We start from the raw sequence: 20,323 nt of genomic DNA, 5'->3' as shown, positions 1-20,323 counted from the left end.
CTAGAACAAATAAATGAGTCCAGTAAGGTTGCAGGATATAAGATAAACATACAAAAATCAATTTCATTTCCATATACTTACAGTGAACATGCAGAAATCAAAATGAAAAATTCCCATCTACAATTTCTTCAAAGAAATTTAAATATTTAGGTATAAATCTAACAAAGTGTGTACAGGATCTGTATGATGAAAATTATAAAATGCTGATAAAAGAAATCAAAGAAGGCCTAAGTACCTGGAAAGGCAAATCATGTTGATAGATTGGGAGACTCAACATAGTAAAGATATCAATTCTCTCCCAAATTGATTGACAGTTTTAATGATGTTCCTATCAAAATGTTTTTTGTAGATATAAACAAGCTTATTCTAAAATTTAAACGGAAAGGCACATGTTCTAGAATAGCGAAAACAATTTTGAAAAGGAAGAATGAGGGGGGAAGAATTACTTCCTGATGTTAAGGCTGCAGTAATCAAGACAGTGTTGTATTGGCAGAGGGAAAGACACATAGATCAATGAAAGAAAAAAGGGAACCCACAAATAGACCTGCACAAATATAGTCAACTGATCTTTGGCAAAGGTGCAAAAGTCATTCCATGGAGGAAGGATAATCTTTTCAATAACTGGTGCTAGAGCAATTGAACATCCGTGAGAAAAGAAAAAAAAGAACCTCGACTTAAGTCTCACACCTTATACAAAGATTAATTCAAAATAGATCATGGACTTAAATGTAAAACATGAAACTATAAAATTTCTAGAAAAGAACATAGACGAACATCTTCAGGACCTAGGACTAGGTCCTGACTGGGATGAGGACTAAATAACTGTCAAAACTCAACATAAAAAAACCAAACAGTCCAATTAGAAAATGGATGATATGCAGACATATACAGACATTTCACTGAATAGGATCTACAAATGGCAAATAAACACATGCAAAGATGTTCAACATCATTAGCCATTAGAGAAATGAAATTTAATATCACAATGAAATTTCACTACATACCTAGTAGAATGACTAAAATAAATAGTGACAACATGAAATGCTAGAAAAACATTGGAGAAATTCTATCAGTCATACATTGCTAGTGGGAATATGAAATGGTAGAGCTACTCGGGAAAACAGTTTGTCAGTTTCTTAAAAAACTAAACATGCAACTACCGTACAACCCAGCAATTGCATTCCTGGGCATTTATCCCAGAGAAATGAAAACTTAGGTTTACACAAAAACCTGTACATTAATGTTCATACCTTCTTTGTGATAGCCAAGAAATGGAAACTGTTCAAATGTCCTTCAATGAGTGAATGGTTCACATAATGGAACACTAAAGAGCAATAAAAAAGAATGAACTATTGACATACATGATAACTTGGAAAAACCTTAAAGGAATTATGCTGAAGGAAAAAAGCAAATCTGCATGATTCTATTTATGTAATATTCATGAAATAACATACTTATAGAAATGGAGAACAAATTAACAGTTGCCATGAGTTAGGGATGAAAGGAGTGAGTGTGGCTATAAAGAGGTAACATGAGGAAGTCTTGTGATGGTACAGTTGAGTATCTTGACTGTAAGTAGTAGTTACACAAAGCTACACATGTAATGACACTGCATAGAGCTACACACATACACAAACACACACACACTCAAATGAGTACCTGTATAACCAGTGAAATCTGAATAAGCTCTTTGGATTATACCAATGTCACTTTCTTGGTTTTGATATTGTAGTGTGGTTATGTAAGATGTTAACACTGGGGAAGGCTCCAGGAAGGCTCAGGGAAGTGTGTGTGGGACTTCCTTATGCATTTTTTTGCAACTTCTGTGAATCTATAATTATTTCAAAATAAAAAGTTAAAAGAAAAAAGCATTGGAGGAAAAATATTTATAATCAATATATTTGACTATTAATTTCTCTACAATAAAAAAATATGCCATAGAAAGGTTTATTAAAAAACAACTGACTTGGCAAAATACTTGCAAAATGTATGACAAAGACTAAAAACCATTAATATATTAAGGTGCTATTGCCAATCTGTAAGAAAAGCACCAGAATTCCAATAGAAAAATGTGAGAAAGATGTGAACAGACAAATCATTAAAGCACGAGTCAGCAAACATTATGTAAAGGGCCAGATAGTAAAGATTTTTAAGCTTTTATGGCTGTACCATCTCTGTCACAACTATTCAACTATTCAGTTCTTCAGTAATAGTAGAATAAAAGCAGCCATAGGTAATATGTAACCAAATGGGCATGCATGCGTTCCAAAAGCAAGTGCCAGGCAGGTTTGGCCCATGGGCCATAGTTTGGTAACCCTTGCATTTAAAAAATATAGATGTCTAACAAATGTTCTTATTAGCCTCATTAGTAAGCAAACAAATTAAAATTATTACAATAAGAGCAATTTTACTTACCAGATTAGAAAAATATGTTTAAAAAATAAAAATACTCAGTTTTGATGGGCACACATATATTGTTGGAGGAAATGAAAATTGGTAGACTTTCTAGAAAGTAATTTGATTGTATGTATCAGACCTTAAAAGTTTATATCTTTGGATTTAACAGTTCTGCCTTCTGTGTTTCTGTTTTAAGAAAATTATCAGAAATATGGACAAAGATGATCACTATTAAATAATAGGAAAGGTTTTCAAAAATAAACTACATGCCCCGGAAGAACAGATTGGTTAGGTAAATCTTGGTAGTCCATATTCTGCAAATTATAAGAATTTTTATAAAGATTTAATTTTTTAATGATAAAATGACTATTAAAATGTTAAGTGACAAAAGCAGGGTACAAACTTTTATACATATATATATATATATATATATATATATATATATAAAACATGTTATTTAAAGTGAAAGAATGCATAGAGAAAAACTGGAAGGAGTGGTGCCAAGCTGTTAATATTAGTTTCATCTGGGTAATAGAATAATTATAGGTGATTTTTTATGATACTTTTATTATCAAGGAGTGGGAAGCCAAAGAGAGAGAGAAACAGAGACAGAGAGGTAGAAACAAGTAAAAAGGAGCGGTAAGATACCAGCATAGCTTTTCACTCCTCTAGCTATATCCTTTGCTTGTACTGAAGATTTTCTAAAGCATTTAGGGGGCTGGTTTTTTACTTTTGGGGTGGGGGGCAGTGGGAAAAGTCACTTATGAAGTCACTGTATCATGCTATATTAATGTTATATCGTCAGATCCACTGCCCTAATTCATTTAGAAGAGGAGGCAGCATAGTATACTACTGAACTGCCGGAAGCAAGAGGCTGGAGTTCTAGTTCCAGCTTATTAGCTATGTAAACTTGAGTGAGTCACTAACTGACTTTTTCTCAATTAGTAAAATAAAAATTAGTCTCCTAGCTCAAAAAGTTGTGTGTAGATGAGAAGTGGGGATGGGGACAAGGGGAGAGCAAGGGGAGTAAGCTAAAAAGCAGCTGGGATTTTTTCATTGTCTTTCTTTGATGACTTGATGAATGCTCCAGAGGCCCTTTACTACGTAGCTATAATTCCATAAACTTATTTCCCTGCTGGAAAGATTTATTTGTTCATTCATTCACTTATTAATTCATACTCCTCAACCCACAAATATTTCTGTCTCAGGAGTATTCTAAGAACTCATTTTAATTTGGTTTCATGAACAATGCAGTACTGGGTAATTGGTTGCTAAAAGTAACATTCCTAACCAGTAAATTATTGACAGTATTTATAATTATTATTTTTAATGCTTTTTGTTTTTCCCTTAAAAGGGCCAGATGGTCATGTGACTAGATATGATTTGGATTGGCTGGTGCAAAACAGCTATGAAGGGCAGAAACAAAAGGTCGTTCAACCTAGAATCTTATGGAATGCTGAAATCTACCAGCAAGCCCAAGTTCCATCTGTAGATTTCCAGAGCTTCCTAGAAACCAATGAAGGACTGAAGAACTTTCTGGAAAATTTTCTGCTCTATGGAATTGCATTTGTAGAAAATGTCCCCCCCACTCAAGAGCACACAGAGAAGTTGGCAGAAAGGATCAGCTTGATCAGGTAATTCATTACTTTCCAAATATCTACAGTAATTAATTTCCAGAGCATCAACACCAATAAAATAATATAACAGGTATGGTCACCCTTGTTTTTAATCCAGAATACTTTGTGGTCTGAATAAGGGGATTCCCATTTATAGGGCTTTATTCAGGGCTGGATTTCTAATCTCTAAAGATACTTGTATGTTAAATATAATGAAGTCTTCAAAGTCATTGGTATATTTTTCAAGCCCAGCAATCCTCAGAGTAAGAGGTATCATTGTACACTAGAAAGAGCACTAACTGTGAGTAAAGAGAGCCAGGTAGTAGTTTGAATTCTACCATCAAGCAGTTGTGTGAACATAGGCAACTCTGTTACACAAGTCCCTACCCTTGACCCCACCCTCCCAAGTGGCTTCTATTTTCCCATCTGATCAATGAGAGGATTGAGTAAGATGGTGTCTAAAGATCATCCAATTTTGACCTTCGATGATTCCTAAGGCTTGATTCAGAGACTGGTTGTTAATAATACTGCTTTACACTAGGTAGCATTTAACCAGCATTAAGTGGCTTGCCCAGGATTGCTCTGCTAGTAAGCAATAGAACTGGGATTCAGAGAGCTCAGGTTTCCTGATCCTAAATACAGTGTTCTTTCCACTTGTCAGTCTGCATTTCTAGGTAATATATGGTTGATCTTCTGTAGTATTAAATTTATCATAAACCTACTTTGTTGTAATTAATACTTTCCTTTTACTTAATAAGAGCCAGATATAGCTCATTGTGTAGCAAATAGTATGCTAGGTCATTTGCTCTATCCTAGTAGGCCATAATTAACATTTGTGAACCATTCAGTTTGAAACACAGTTTGAGAACTTTCAGTTAAAAGAAGCTGTGCTGACAAGCAATAAACTGAGAGGGCTTTAGAGATTATAGTTCAAGAGGAAGAACATTTCCTGTTTGGACTTTGAGGGTTCAGAGAATAAGCTGAACTCTGAAAGCTAAAAAAATTAAAGTGAAACCTTTAGTCAGATCTGAGCCTACCAGAAAAATGACTATGAAATTAAAACCTATGATATATACCTCAAGGAGAGATACAGAAATAGTGATACAGCAAGTCTCACTAAATACTTGCTAACATAAACTATCCTTTTCTTTTCTTCTTATTCCTCCATTTCCAAAAGATAGGTGAGGATCTAGATTAATCACTTCTAAGAGCAGCTGCATAAAAACATCTTTTTCTATGCAAGGGAGGTGAGCATAGGAAAGAACCTTGAATGTGAAAGCTATCAAAAGTAGGCACATAAACAGAGTGGGATGATTCCCTAAACTTTCAGTTTTCCTCTCAATTTCCTAGAATATCAATCAATGACAGAATTGTTAAGACTGGTGTTGTGTTCAACTGTCATCTTCACCTTGTAGATGGAAATCTAGAGCCAAAAAATCTATTGTTATTTGTGAATAATTAAAGAAAGTTGGAAAGAGTTTTGAAAGACAAGAATCAAAATTTCAAATAGCTAAACTGTATTTCATTTGACAGAGAAACCATCTATGGGAGGATGTGGTATTTCACGTCAGACTTTTCCAGGGGCGACACTGCATACACCAAGCTAGCTCTGGATCGGCACACTGACACTACCTATTTTCAAGAGCCCTGTGGGTAGGTGGATTAGAATTTTCTAGAGTGAGGCCTTTACATGTGATGGTCTTGAATAGTTTCTTAATCATTTTCTATTCTATTTGAACCAAGATCATATCTGCTGATGATAATTTGTATGACTATTTCTTTCTCTTCTCCTAGAAACATGCTCATTTTGAAATACCCTAGCTCAGTCTTCTTTAGACTTATAGGAACAAAACTTTTTGAAATGATTTAAAATTTACCTTACTACATAAATAGATCTTAATCTTGTTTAATGTACATTTTTTCTCAAAGTAATTACAAATAACTTACAAAAAAGTATTGGCTAACCATTAGTTTTGGAATTTGTACAGTTTTCGTATATTTAGTTGTTATATTACAAAGAGGTCAATCTTCCAGACACAGCTGCTTTGGGTATGGTATTAAGAGGAATTTCAATCCAATTTACAAGTAGTTGGAGAGGAGGAATGAAGAAAAATAACATTCTTCATATGGAATCAGAAGTTATTGAGCCAAAGATGATATATACCATACTTTTTCCCAGCTTCATTGAGATATAATTGACATATAACATTGTGTGAATTTAAGGTATACAATGTGTTGATTTGATACGGTTATGTATTGCAATTTGATAGCCACCATAGCTAACAGAGTAGATCTTAAATGTTCTTAGCACAAAAAAGAAATGGCAATTATGTGACATGATGGATAGTTAACTTTCCTGCCATTTGCCACTTATTAGAGGTGCCTCTGAAGTTATGTTGTTGTTATTGATCTTGCTTCTGCATATAGTTAATGAGTCTGAGGGACAAAGATATTAGTAAAGTGAGTGTATGTATGGATTCATAAAGACAATATGAGAGAATGATAATATGCAATTGATTGTGGTTATATTGATTTCCTTTAAGCATTTGGAATTTAAGAATGTTTGGTTCAGGGGAAGAAGAATAAAACAGATTTTAGAGATCCTGCTCAATGTTATTGATATATGAAGAGGCCAACAGCCCTGCATCCTCGTTCTAGGGCATGCAGAAGGAAGAAAGAAGAAATGGGATGAGAAGTAGCTGGACAGGGATTGAGGTTAAAAACTATTAACAAGCTCTTCTCTCTGTGACTGCTAGCAGAGATAAGCAGTTGTCTGTGCCTTTAACTTAACCCTTTTTAATCAATGGCAATGACCAAGTACTTTAGTAGTATAGTCAGAGTAGTTAAGAGTTCAGGCTATAGCATCAACCAGACCTGGATTTGCATCCCAGCTGGAACATTTATTAGCTTTGTGATCTTGAAGAGGTAACTTAACCTCTCTGTGTCTCAGTTTCTTCATCTGTAAAATGGGACTAGTAATAAAGTCTCTTCATTAGTATTGCTGAGGGATTAAATTACATGATGTATTTAAAGTACTTGGCATACTGCCTGACATAGTAAGTGTTTAATAAATACTAGCTGTTGTTATCATTTTAGCCATTATCATCATCATCATAATCATTGTTATATGCCTTGTCCTTTCTAAAGTACCTTCGCTCTGGATCTCATCCTTTTCAGTCCCCTTGGGGATCTTTCTCTCTTATATTTTCAGCCTTTCCATACCTATTGACTCCTTCCTATCAGCTTCTCATATCTTAAATCTCTACTTTTATACACTTCCTTGGACTCTATCTCCCTCTAGTTACAGACTCGCCTTGCTCTTCCCCTTCACAGCTAAACTTTATTAATAAAGTTATCTATATTCAGTATCTTTTCATTCTCACTTCCCATTCACTCCTCAAACCCATAGTCAGCTAGTTTATCCAACCCCCTCCCAATTAAAATTAGTCTCTCCAGGGGCCAGCCCCATGGCAGTAGTGGTTAAGTTCAGCATGCTCTGCTTCAGTGGCCTGGGTGCATGGGTCTGGTTCCCATGTGCGGACCTACACCACTCGTGAGCAGCCATGCTGTGACAGTGGCCCACATACAAAATAGAGGAAGATGGGCACAGATGTTAGCTTAGGGTGAATCTTCCTCAAGCAAAAAGAGGAAGATTGGCAACAGATGTTAGCTTGGGGCAAATCCTCCTCAGCGAAAAAGAAAAAGAAATTACTTTCTTCAAAGTCACCAGCAAATAACTTATTTACCATACCCAACATGTACCTTTCAGTGTTCATCTTATTTGACCCCTGGGGCATGCCATTAACCACTACCTCTTCTTAAATATCTCTTCTTTTCTAGTTTTCCTCCTATATCTCTGACCATTTTTCCTCAGCCTCCTGTGCTGGGTTATTTTCCTCTGTCCACGTACTAAATATTGTTCTTCCTGAAGGTTATTTCCTTGTCCCTCTTTTTTTACTTGAAATGATCTTTCCAAATGACTTCTTCCCTGCTGTTGGGTTCAGCTATCATCTACAGACAACTACAAAATCTACTTGTCTTCTGAGTTAAACATCTTTGACTGGTTCCTAGATAATCCTGACCTAGAAGTTTCACAGAAAGCTCAACATGGCCAGAACTGACCTTTCTCATTTTAATTGTATTTATATTAGGTTCTCCTTGATTTTATTCCTTCCATCTTTGTTTATTACTTATTTTACTTTTTTGTTTGCTTTTCCTTATTTTTGCATTTTTTCTAAATTACTATTAATTTTATTTTCACCTTGTTAATCTGAAAATTCTACTTTAGTTTTCCAGTTCATTAATAGTCACCTTTCCTTTCCCTGTTAACATTTTCAGCCACATATGACTCAACTATTTCAACATGTTCCTAAAATGAATTTCTTCCTAAACTCTCTGCACCTTCTCATTATCATCCAATTACACATCTGCCTGGAATGCTCTCTCCTCACCTCAATCTCATCCATCTCTAAGACATTTCTTTAAACAACACCCCATTAGAATAACTTCCTTTCTTTATGGCCCCACTATATCTTCTGTCCAACTCTATTATAGTGCCTATCATATTTCATTGGTACTTATTTACTTCATCTCTTCTTACTAGACTATGGACTTCTTTAAAACAGAGACTGTATCATACTCATGCCTGCTGTATTCCCAGAGTCTGGCAGATATAGGCTTTAATATGTATTGAATATGTTTAGAAGAAACCTATAGTGTCATTAATATTTCAAAGCACAAAAAAAGTACAGCTGGCTGTGGGGGTAAAACAATTAGGAAATGAGATTTATTTCTTCATGAAAAGAAAATGACACAAGTAGATTCAGTAATCATTTCATATATAATTTTCTAAAATTTTGATATGTTCTCTTTTCTCCACTGAACAGAAGAATTTAATTTTTTCCCTCTTTAGCATTCAAGTGTTTCACTGTCTTAAGCATGAAGGAACAGGTGGCAGGACACTGCTAGTAGATGGATTCTATGCAGCAGAACAGGTACTTCAAAAGGCGCCTGAGGAATTTGACCTCCTCAGCAAAGTGCCATTGAAGCATGAATATATTGAAAATGTTGGAGAATGTCACAACCACATGATTGGGGTTGGGCCAGTCTTAAATATCTACCCCTGGAATAAAGAGCTCTATTTGATCAGGTGAGTACCAAAGAACTATCCCCCAATGTGATGCATTTACTAAATATTAGCCTTCTAACCCTAAGGTCCTTATATCTGCCACATTTTAATCTTCCTATTCTATAACTTTTTGTTAGTACAATTTCTATTCTTATTATAATTCCAATGGAATAATAAATAGGCCAACAGGCAAGGAATACTAGATTTTTTAGGGGCAGATGTTTGAGATAGTATTTAAAAATGAAAACACTATTAAAATCAAACACAGTTATTAAATTGTGCTCAGTGACTTAACAGCTAGGGTACCCAAAGGCATGATGACCACAACATTTGTCTGTAGCCCAGATTTATGGAAATCTCCTGACTTGTATATCCAATAATCTGCTAGATATCTCCACTTAGATATCTTGTAGGATCATAAAGCACATCATATTCAAAACTGAAATCATCATCTCTACTCATTTCAAGCCTACTCTTCCCACACCCAGTTGTTGTGAAGATAAAAAATAAATTCTTGCCATTGCCTTTATCCTTGGATTGTAGGGACTATGTAAATAGTAATTCACTTCCCTTGGATAAGCTTCTCTGGAAAACTCTCCCTCAGTCATCTCTTGTATCCCCATTGCCTAGAACAATGAGTTGGTGCTCAATAATTTTTCCAGAATTTTATTATGAACATTTTTAAACATACAAAAAAGTTGGAAGCATTTACAGGGAAACCTCATAGACCTACTATTAAGATATTACTATACCTATCAATCCATCTATCCCTCTGTCAATTAACCTTATTTTTGATACATTTCAAACTACATTACAGATATGAGTATATGTCCCCCTAAAATACTTCAACATTTATATCCTTAAGTAGAGTTCAATATTTGTTTACAGATTTTTTTATTTTGAGATAAAGTTTACATAAAGTGATGTTAAAAAATATTAAATATACACTTGCTAAGTTTTGACAAATGCATACACGTATGTGTATATATATATATAATATATAATATTACCATCACTACAGAAAGTCACCTTCCCAGTCCACCTTCCTGCACACATACCCCAGAGGAAACCACTGTTTTGATTTTTTTACTACCATAGATTAGTTTTGCTACCATAGATTAGTTCTAGAAATTCATCCCATAAAATAAACCCATTCTTTTGTGCATAAACACCTGGGCTGTTTCCAGTTTGGGGTTATTATGAATAAAGCTGCCATGAATGTTTATGTAAAAGTATTTTTGGGGAACCAGCCCCATGGCATAGTGGTTAAAGTTCTATGCACTCAACTTTAGCGGCCCACAATCACGGGTTTGGATCCCAGGTGTGGACCTACTCCACTCATCAGCCATGCTGTGACAGCATCCAACATACAAAGTAGAGGAAGATTGGCACAGATATTAGCTCAGCAACAATCTTCCTCAAGCAAAAAAAATAGGAAGATTAGCAATGGATATTAGCGCAGGGAGGATCTTCCTCACCAACAAAAAAAGTGTATTTTTGTAGATATGATATGTTTTCATTTCACTCAGGTAAATCCCTAAGAGTGGAATTTCTGAGTCGTAGAGTAGGTGAGTGTTTAGTTTCATAAGCAACTGCCAGAACATTTACTAAAGTAGTTGTTCCATTTTATACTATCATCAACAATGTATGAGAGTTGTCAGGCTTATTAATTTCAGCTATTGTGATGGATATCTCCCTGGGGTTTTAATTTGCAAATTTTTGTGACTGATGGTGTTGAGCATCTTTCCATGTGTTTATTGGCTGTTCATATATCTTATTTGTGAAGTATTTGGTTAAATCTTTGGTCCATTTTCTCATTAGGTTGTATTTTCATTGTTGAGTTGTAGGAGTTCTTTTATATACCCTGGTCACCAGTTCTTACCTGAATCATGTTTTAGGAATATTATCTTCTAGTCTGTGGCTTACCTATTTATTTTTTTAAGTGTCTTTTGATGAGCAGAAAATTTTAATTTTAATAAAATGTAATTTATCAGTTTTTTCTGTAATGGTTGTCGTGTCTGTGACATGTATAAGAAATCTTTACCCCCATGACATGATGATATTCTCCTATGTTTTCTAAAGGTGTGTTGTGGTTTTATCTTTTTCGTTTAAGTCTGTGATCTATCTCAAATTAATTTTTTCTATGTTTTTAGGTAAGGGAAGAAGTGCATATTTTTTACGTATGGATATCTAGGTGTTATAGCAGCATTTGTTGAAAAGATCTTCCTTTCCCCCATTGGATTGCTTTTGCAACTCTGTCAAAAATAAAATGACCATATAAATGTGGGTTTGTTTCTGGGCTATTTGGTTCCATTATCTATCTTTGAATCCTTATGATAGTTCCACATTGTCTTGTCTACTGCAGGTTTACAGTAATTCTTGAAATCAGGTAATACGTTTGTCAACTTTGTTATTTTTCAAGATTATTTAGGATATTCTAGATCCGAGGTCTACAAACTTTTCTATAAAGGGCCAGATAGTAAATAGTTTAGGCTTTGTGGGTCATATGGTCGCTATTGCAACTACTCAATACCGTAGAAACAAAACAGCAGCCATAGACAATATGTAAGTGAATGGATGTGGCTGTGTTCTAATAAAACACTTAGGGAAACAGACAGTGGGCTGGATTTGGCCCACAAACCATAGTTTGCCAACCCCTGTTCTAGAGTCTTCATATTTCCATATATATTTTAAAATCAGCTTGTCAATTTTTTTTCTTTCTTTCTTTCCTTTTTTTGGTGAGAAAGATTGGCCCTGAGCTAGCATCTGTTGCCAATCTTCCTCTTTTTGCTTGAGGAAGGTTGTCCCTAAGCTAACGTCTGTGCCAGTCTTCCTCTATTTTGTATGTGGGATGCCTGCCACAGCATGGCTTGATGAGCAGTGTGCAGGTCTGCACCTGGGATCTGAACCCATGAACCCTGGGCCACTGAAGCAGAGTGTGCAAACTCAACTACTACACCACCGGGCCAGCCCAATCAGCTTGTCAATTTTTAGGAAAAAGCCTGTTAGGATTATCATTGGGATTGCTTTGAATCTATGGATCATTTTGGTGAGAACTGAGTCTTCTAATCCATGAACTTGAACTCTTTATTTATTTAGTCGTCTTTAATTTCTCTCAGCAATGTTTTGTAGTATTTAAGATACAGATCTTATGTATCTTTTGTTAATTTTATTCCTAAGTATATATGTTTTGATGGTATTGTAAAATAAAATTTTAATAGTATTTTCCAATTGTTTGCTGCCATTATGTAAAAACAATTGATTTCTTTTTAAATTAGCATTTTATTCTATAGCCTTCCTAAAGTCATTCATTATTCTAAAAAGTTTCTGTTTTTTAGGTTTCTTAGGATTTTCTGTATGGACAATAATGTTGTAGGGACAGTTTTATTTCTTTCTTTCTAATCTATATATAGCTTATGTATTTGTTTGCTTTTTTTTTTTGCCTTATTGCACTGGCTACCACCTCCAGTAGTATATTAAATAAGAGTGGTGAGAGTAGACATCCTTAGAATGAAAGTGTTCAGTATATGATGTTAGCTGTAAGGGGTTTAATGATGGCTTTTATCAGTTTGAGGAATTTCCCTCCCAAGTTTACTGAGAGTTTTTTTTAATCATGAATGAGTATTGAATTTTGATAAATGCTGTATCTTCATTTATCAATTGAAATAATCATATCATTTTTCTCCTTTATTCTATTAATATGGTAAGTTACATAGGTTTATTTTCAAATGTTAAACCAACCTGGCACTCCTAGGATAAACTTTACTTGGTCATGATTTATTACTATACATACACACACATATACATATGTGTGTGCATGTGTATGTTAATAGTGTGGTTCCAATCAAGAGATAGATACCACACAGTAGGTTAACAGGGAAAATTCAATATAAAGAATCATGAACTATGATAAAAGAGTAAGTATAAGACATAAAGAAATTCAGTATAGTACCCTAGGGCTGAGGCAGAGTATCCAAGGAAGAATAAACCTAGAAGAGGTTCAGACCTCAAAGAAAGAGTGTTCAGCCACCTGATATAAGAGAAGTTTGCTGGTTAGGCCAGGCAGGAGCTGGTCTAGAGTTGCTGAGCAAACAATAGGCCACCCTCCCAGAGTGCAGGCAGGGGAGCAGGCAAGCAGCAACTGGTGGTGTGAGTGTGCAAAGGGAGTTTGGGTGCCAGTGAAACCAGGAGGACTTAAGAACAAATAGATTGCATGAGTTAGGAGTGAGGAATGGGAGCTTGCAGAATGACTGTTCAGTGTGTGACCCCGCAGAACATAGGAGACTATGCTTGTCATGTAGGGGCTTGCCCAGGGAGTCTAGACAGGCAGCTGCATGTAGGCCATGCGGGGGCTCTGGTTTACCATGTCGAGAGGGTTGTGGGAAGGTTATCGATCACCAGGCTGAGGCTGCAAGGTTGCATAGGGACCAAGTCCTGGGCTCAGAGGACTGGAACTACCTGATGTCCTCACACCTACACAGAGGAGGGCCCCGGCCAGGGCCAGAAATAGCAAAAGAACCTCCTTCTCTTGTAGTGTCCCTCCAGCACCCTCTACTGAGAAAGTTTAATATTGTGCTTGCTATAAAGGAGGAATGCTTAAAAGAATTATTATATGAAGAACATATATGTAAGGATGTGTTCAGAACTGAGAAACAATAAATTGGTAACTGACACATAGGCATAGCTGGTTTCAGCTTAGTAATATCATGTTGAGAAATTTTGCATCTAGGTTCAAAGGTGATATAGGTCTGCAATTTTCTTTTTTTGTAATGAGTTTGTCACATTTTGGTATTATACTGACTTTGTAAAACTCTAGTTTACCAAAGAGTTTGTGTAATATTAGTGCTATTTCCACTCTAAAGGTTGCTAGAATTTACCAGGGAAACTGTCTGGGAATGGAGTTTATTTTATGGGAAGGTTTTGGATATTAAATTCAATTTTTTCTATAGATACAGAGCTAGTAAGATTTTCTGTTTCCTCTTTAATGGTTCTTTCAAGAAATCTGTACATTTTATCTAAGTTGTCAAATTTGTAGTCATAAAGTCATTCATAATATTTTCTTATTATTTTCATAATGTCTATAGGCTTTATAGTGATATCAGATTCTTAATATTGGTAACTTCTGCTCTCTTTTTTCTCATTTAGTCTAAGAATTTATTGATTTTTTTTTTTGGTCATTTCAAAGAGTTACCTTATTTTCTTAATTCTCCCCATTGTTTCTATTTTTTGATTTATGTTCTTCATTATTCTCTTATTTTTATATATTTTTGGTTTAATTCATTCTCATTTTTCTAGTTCCCTAAGGTAAACCTTAGGTCATTGATTTTATACGTTCAGTCTTTTCTGATATAATCATTTAAAGCTATATTTTTACCTCTAAGCCTTTTAGCTGTATCTCACAAATATTGATATGTCTTATTTTCATAATTAAGTACAAAATATTTTCTAATTTCACTTATATTTTCTTTAACAATGTATGAATTAGAAGTATGTTCTTTAATTTCCAAATATTTGAGATTTTTCTAGGTATCTTATTGTCAATTTCTAATCGAATTCTGTTGTTGCCAGGAAACATATTCTATAGATTTGAAGTTTTAAAATTTTATTGTGACTTTGTTTTCAGCCCAGCAAATGGTCTTTCTTGGTGAACACACCACATGCACTTGAAGAGCATGTGCATGTGTTCTTCATTTCTTGGGTGTACTATTTTATAAAAATCAATTAGGTCAAGGTGTTTAACAGTGTTATTTGATATTCTGTGTCTTTTCTGATTTTTTTGTCTAATTGTTCTGTCAAGTACTGAGAGAACAGCATTAAAGTATCCAAATAATATTGTGATTTTGTCTATTTCTGCCTTTAATTCTATCAGTTTTTGCTTCATGCATTTTGAATATCTGTTATTAAGCATGTACCCATTTATGATTTTTATGTCTTCCTGATGAAATATCCCTTTGTCACCATGAAATGTCCCTTTTTAACTTTGTTGTGAAGTCTATTTTATCTGAAATTAATTTAACCACTCCCACCTTCTTACACTTACTCCTCGCATGCTATTTAATTTTCCATCTTCTTTTTTCTAACTTGTCTGTGTTTTTATATTTAAAGTGTGGTTTTTAACCAGCATATACTTTAGTCTTGCTTCTTTATCTAGTCTTCCAGTCTGACGGTCTGTTTTAATTGGGATATTTAGTGCATTAACATTTTTTAAAGCTTCAAAACTTTTTAAAAGTTTTTATTTGTATACCATAAAATTAATCTGCTTTAAGTGTGCAATTCAGTGACTTAGTATACTTACAAAGTTGTGTAACTGTTATCACAATCCAGTTTTGGGGCATTTCTGTCAACCCAAAAAGTTCCCTTGTGCCACTGAAGCAGTCACTCTCCATTCCCCACCACAGCCCTCATCCCAACCCCTGGCAATCACTAATCTACTTATCTCTATGGATTTGCCTATTCTGGACATTTCATATAAAGGGAACCATATAATATATAGTCTTTTGTGTCAGCTTTCTTTTATTTAGCATAATGTTTTCAAAATTCATCCATGTTGTAATATGTGTCAGTTTAATTGCTGAATAATATTCTATTCTATATATCACATGTTGTTTATACATTCAACAATAATGAATATTTGGATTATTTCTCACTTGAGGCTATTCCAAAAAATACTGCTCTGAACACTTGTGTACAAGTCTTTGTGTAGACATGTGTTTTTATTTCTCGGGTAGATTTCTAGGAATGGGATTGGTGCTTCATACAGTAACTCTATGTTTATCCCTTTGAAGAACTGTCAAACTGTTTTCCACACTGTATGTAACAGTTTACATTCCTGCCAGTAATGTATGATGACTTCAGTTTCTTCACATCCTCACGAGCACTTGTTATTATCTGTCTTTTTGATTATACCCATCCTAGTGTGTGTGAAGTAGTATCTCATTTTGGGTTTTGATTTGCATTTCTCTGATGACTAATGATGTTGAGCATCTTTTCATGTGCTTCTTGGCCACTTATATATCTTCTTTAGTCAAATCTTTTGCCTATTTTTGAATTGGATCATGTGTCATCTTGTTTGTAAGTTTTATGAGTTCTTTAAATATTCTGGATACAAGTTGCTTATTGGATATATTATTTGCAACTATTTTGCTCCCAGTGCGTGGCTTGTCTTTTTACTCTCTTGAGTTTGTTCTTCAATATGCTAAAGTTTTAAATTTTGATGAAGTTCAAATTATCTATTTTTTGTTGCTTGTGCTTTTTGCGTTGTATCTAAGAAAGCTTTACCTAGTCGAAGGTAATGAAGATTTACTCCTATGATCTATTCTAAGAGTTTAATATTTTCAGCTCTTACATTTAGGTCTCTGATTCATTTTTTTTTTTTGAGGAAGATTAGCCCTGAGCTAACATCTGCTGCCAGTCCTCCTCTTTTTGCTGAGGAAGACGGGCCCTGAGCTAACATCCATGCCCATCTTCCTCTACTTTATATGTGGGATGCCTACCGCAGCACGGCTTGTCAAGTGGTTCCATGTCTGCACTTGGGATCTGAACCATTGAACTCCAGGCCACCGTAGCGGAATGTGCACACCTAACTGCTGCGCCACCGGGCTGGCCCCTCTGACCCATTTTTTAGTTAATTTTTGTTATGATATTACGTAAAGGTCCAACCTCATTCTTTTGCACGTGGTTGTTCAGTTGTCCCAGCACTATTGTTGAAGAGATTATTCTTTCCCCCATTGAATGGTCCTGGCACTATTATTGACAATCAATAATACATAGATATATGGGTTTATTTCTGACTCTCAGTTCTATAACATTGACCTATATGTCTGTCCTTATGCCTAGTCCATTAACATTTAATGTAATTGTATTTTTTATTTTTAATCTTTTGTTTTCTCTTTGCCTGATCTATTTTTTCTCTGTTCCTCCTTTCCATTCTTCTTATGGATTATTTTAATATTTTTAATTATATTTTAATTTATGCACCATGTAAACTTTTTTTCTGGCAGCTTTCAAGATTTTCCCTATATGTTTGGTTTGCAGAAATTTGGCTGTGATGTTCCTAGATGTGGTTCTCTTTGTATTCATCCTAATGGGAATTCTCTGAGCTTCTTGAATCTGTAAGTTTATGTCTTTCGCCAAATTTCAGTCATTATTTCTTCAAATTTTTCTGCTCCATTTTCTCTCTTCTCTTTCTGGAACTCCAATTACACATGTCAGAGCTTTTGGTATTGTCCGACAAGTCCCTAATGCTCCATTCATTTTCTTTTCAAAAGTTTTTTTTATCTTTTCTTCAGATAGATTAAATAAAATTATCCAGTTTTCAAAATCACAGACTCTTATCTGCCAACATCACTCTATTGTTAAGCCCATCTAGTCAATGTTTTAATTCAGATATTTACATTTGGTTCTTTTTTATAGTTTCTATTTCTTTGCTGAGAGTTTCTATCCCTTCATTACAAGCATAGTTTTCTTTATCTCATTGCATTTAGTGATAACAGCTGCTTTAAAGTCCTTGTCTGATAATTCCAACATCTGGGACATTTCCAGATTGACCTTTGCTGATTTTCTTTCCTCTTGATAATAGGTCACATTTTTCTGGTTCTTGTTACATTGAATAATTTTGAATTTTATTCTGGAGAATGTGAATATTATGTTATTGAGACTCTAGATTCTATTATATTTCTCCAAAGAATTTTGATTTGGGGTTTTTTTTAAAGAGGCAATTAATTTACTTGTACTCAAAATTCAAGCTGTTCTTCGATATCTCAAATTTGTGTTCAGTTATTTTATCTCTAGATGTAACGCTGGGAGTTTGTCTTGCACATGTGCAATTCCGGGGTCATCCAGATATTTGGGCAGAGCTTATACATATGTATAATCAGATTCTCTCCTTTCTAGGATTTCCTCTTCACTTTCTGGTGGCAGTGATTGCCCCAAACTCTATCCTCTGGGTCTTCAGGCCAGAAAGACTGAGAGTTTTCTTTTGGGTTTTTAACTACCATGTATGATGCAGGCTGTGGCACACCCTCAAGCTAGATGCTATGAAAATGAGAAGCTCACCTAGTGTAATTCCTTTCTTCCAAGTGTCGACCCCCATCCAGAATCTACCTCTACAGTACCTTCAGGCAATTGTTTTTTGTATTTTGTCCAGAGTTTTTAATTGTCACCTATGAGAGGAGGGGGTTGATCCAGTAGAAATTTCCTTAGTCATTACCAGAAGCAGAGCACAGAGCTCAATATTTTTTCATAAAATAAAAATATAGCATGCTTTGTATATAAGTAAGCTTTTTCTATAAATGAGATATTGTAACAGGTAGAATGACTATTCATGTTTTAAAACTTAAACATTTTAGAGCAAGGGATATTAAAATGCAAATATTTAGATAGAACTGTTTACCTATCCTTCAGCCATTATTATTCAAAGCTTAGTCTAACCCTGTCCTCCAAATCTGAGTATAAATAACTCACTATGAAGACTTTCATGGATTCTAGGGCTTGTTTTTATAGCTTGATGTAGGTAACTAGTGTTCATTTTAGCTAATATTATTGACCTCCTGCGTGTCAAGCACAGTGTTAGTGTGTAATGTATAATGTTTAGGTAACCCTCACAATCATATAAAATAGTTAGTATTCTCAGTTTTAAGATGGGGAAGCTGAGGCTCAAGGAGATCAAATAGTTTCTCTAAGATCACGCATCTGAACTGGGATTGTAACTGTGATCTATCTGACTACAGTGCACATCATTTTTCACTTACACCACAGTACGTCAAATGCATTTTCCATTCAGTCACTGAGCTCTCTTTACTTGGAAAATCTTTAATTGTCTGTCAACTAATGAGAAGAATACTTTAATTGAGCCTTCCTAGCTTTTCTTATCAGATAAGTATCTGCTTTATTTGCTTCCCTCTACTTCCAGGTGTTTCTTGCATCGTATCAAAGCAGAAAAAATAGGAAAATTACACAATAATATGATGACATTACTTTGTGCAAAAGTCCAGTAATCATCTTATTCTAATCATAAGAACATTGCAAATCTAGTTTACTAATCTGTAATAAACTTTTCCTGCTATCAGCCTTAGAAAACATCATGTAATATAAATAGTGAATACTAGATCCCATGTGACCTTGGGCAAATCACAATGCCTTATCTTTATGTCCCTTATCTATAAAGAAAGATAATTATTAATAGCTGTATTACTTACCTCATAGGGTTATCGGCTAGAGAGTCAATGAGATTGTATATATGAAACACTTATAAACTGTAAATCTGTATTTGAAGTCAAGAGATTACAGTTATGATCTGTAAAAAGTTGACCTTATGAATCAGCATACACAGGAATTAGATTATTGTCCTGCTCTTCTGGTACAAATGATGAGTTAAAGTATTAAAGAAGCCTGATTTTAAAACCACTCTGCTACTTATAAACTATAGCAGGTTTAGCCTTTCTAAGCTCTGGTTGCCTTACATGTAAAAGGAGGCTAATACCACCTTCCCTTCTGGGGTGATGAAATGATTAAATGAACTATTTGTGCAAATAGCTAACACAGCACTAAGGGTTTCTGAAAGTGACAATGGGTGTCAAGACCCTGATGAAGACTATGCTTCCTCACCCCATTTTCCCTATGGGATAAAGGACTACTATATGCATTCTTTCATTTGATTCTCACAATAGCTCTGTGAGATAAGCTCAGCAGATGTTATTATGCTCATTTTATATAAGAGAAAACTAAGAATATTGGCTCTGATTGTGCCATGTACTTTCTAAACCTAATGAATACTGTCTGATGTCTAAAAAGAGTACCATTAAATGTTTATTTCTCTTTGAAAAGAATAGTTTTGGCAATATATATTAAAGATGATCTTACACATACCTTATGACCCAACAATTCTATTCTTAAGTTTATATCAAACATAAATGAGTATATACGTTCACCAAAAGACAAGTAATGGAATGTTCATACAAGCACTATTTTTTTAAATTTTTTACAATTTTATTGAGATATAATTGACATATAATATTGTATTAGAGTAATGTATACAACATAATGATTTGATATATGCATATATTGCAAAATGATCACCACAGTAAGTCTAGTTAGCATCCATCAGCACGTAGTTACAAATTTTTATTTCTTGTAATGAGAACTTTTAAGATCTACTCTATTAGCAACTTTCAAATATACAAGA

The 20,323-nt window shown here is 34.6% G+C and overlaps 1 protein-coding gene across 4 annotated transcripts in view; it reads left to right on the top strand.

The window, feature by feature from the left end:
* TMLHE (trimethyllysine hydroxylase, epsilon) overlaps positions 1-20,323 on the top strand; it is a 93,793-nt gene that overhangs the window by 59,531 nt on the left and 13,939 nt on the right. For 2 of the 4 annotated variants that reach the window (XR_011434841.1, XM_001498280.6), the window contains exons 4-6: positions 3,752-4,031; positions 5,547-5,666; positions 8,926-9,162. Coding sequence is in view for 2 of the 4 variants with exons in the window: in XM_001498280.6 (XP_001498330.1) it covers positions 3,752-4,031; positions 5,547-5,666; positions 8,926-9,162 (637 nt within the window). In the remaining 2 variants the exon portion in view is untranslated. The remainder of the gene's footprint in view (positions 1-3,751; positions 4,032-5,546; positions 5,667-8,925; positions 9,163-20,323) is intronic. The other 2 variants (XR_011434842.1, XM_005614678.4) reach the window with 1 other exon arrangement.

The sequence above is a fragment of the Equus caballus genome, chromosome X (genome assembly GCF_041296265.1).
Source record: "Equus caballus isolate H_3958 breed thoroughbred chromosome X, TB-T2T, whole genome shotgun sequence".
Lineage (NCBI taxonomy): Eukaryota > Metazoa > Chordata > Mammalia > Perissodactyla > Equidae > Equus > Equus caballus.
This window is presented reverse-complemented; position numbering and strand designations above follow the sequence as displayed.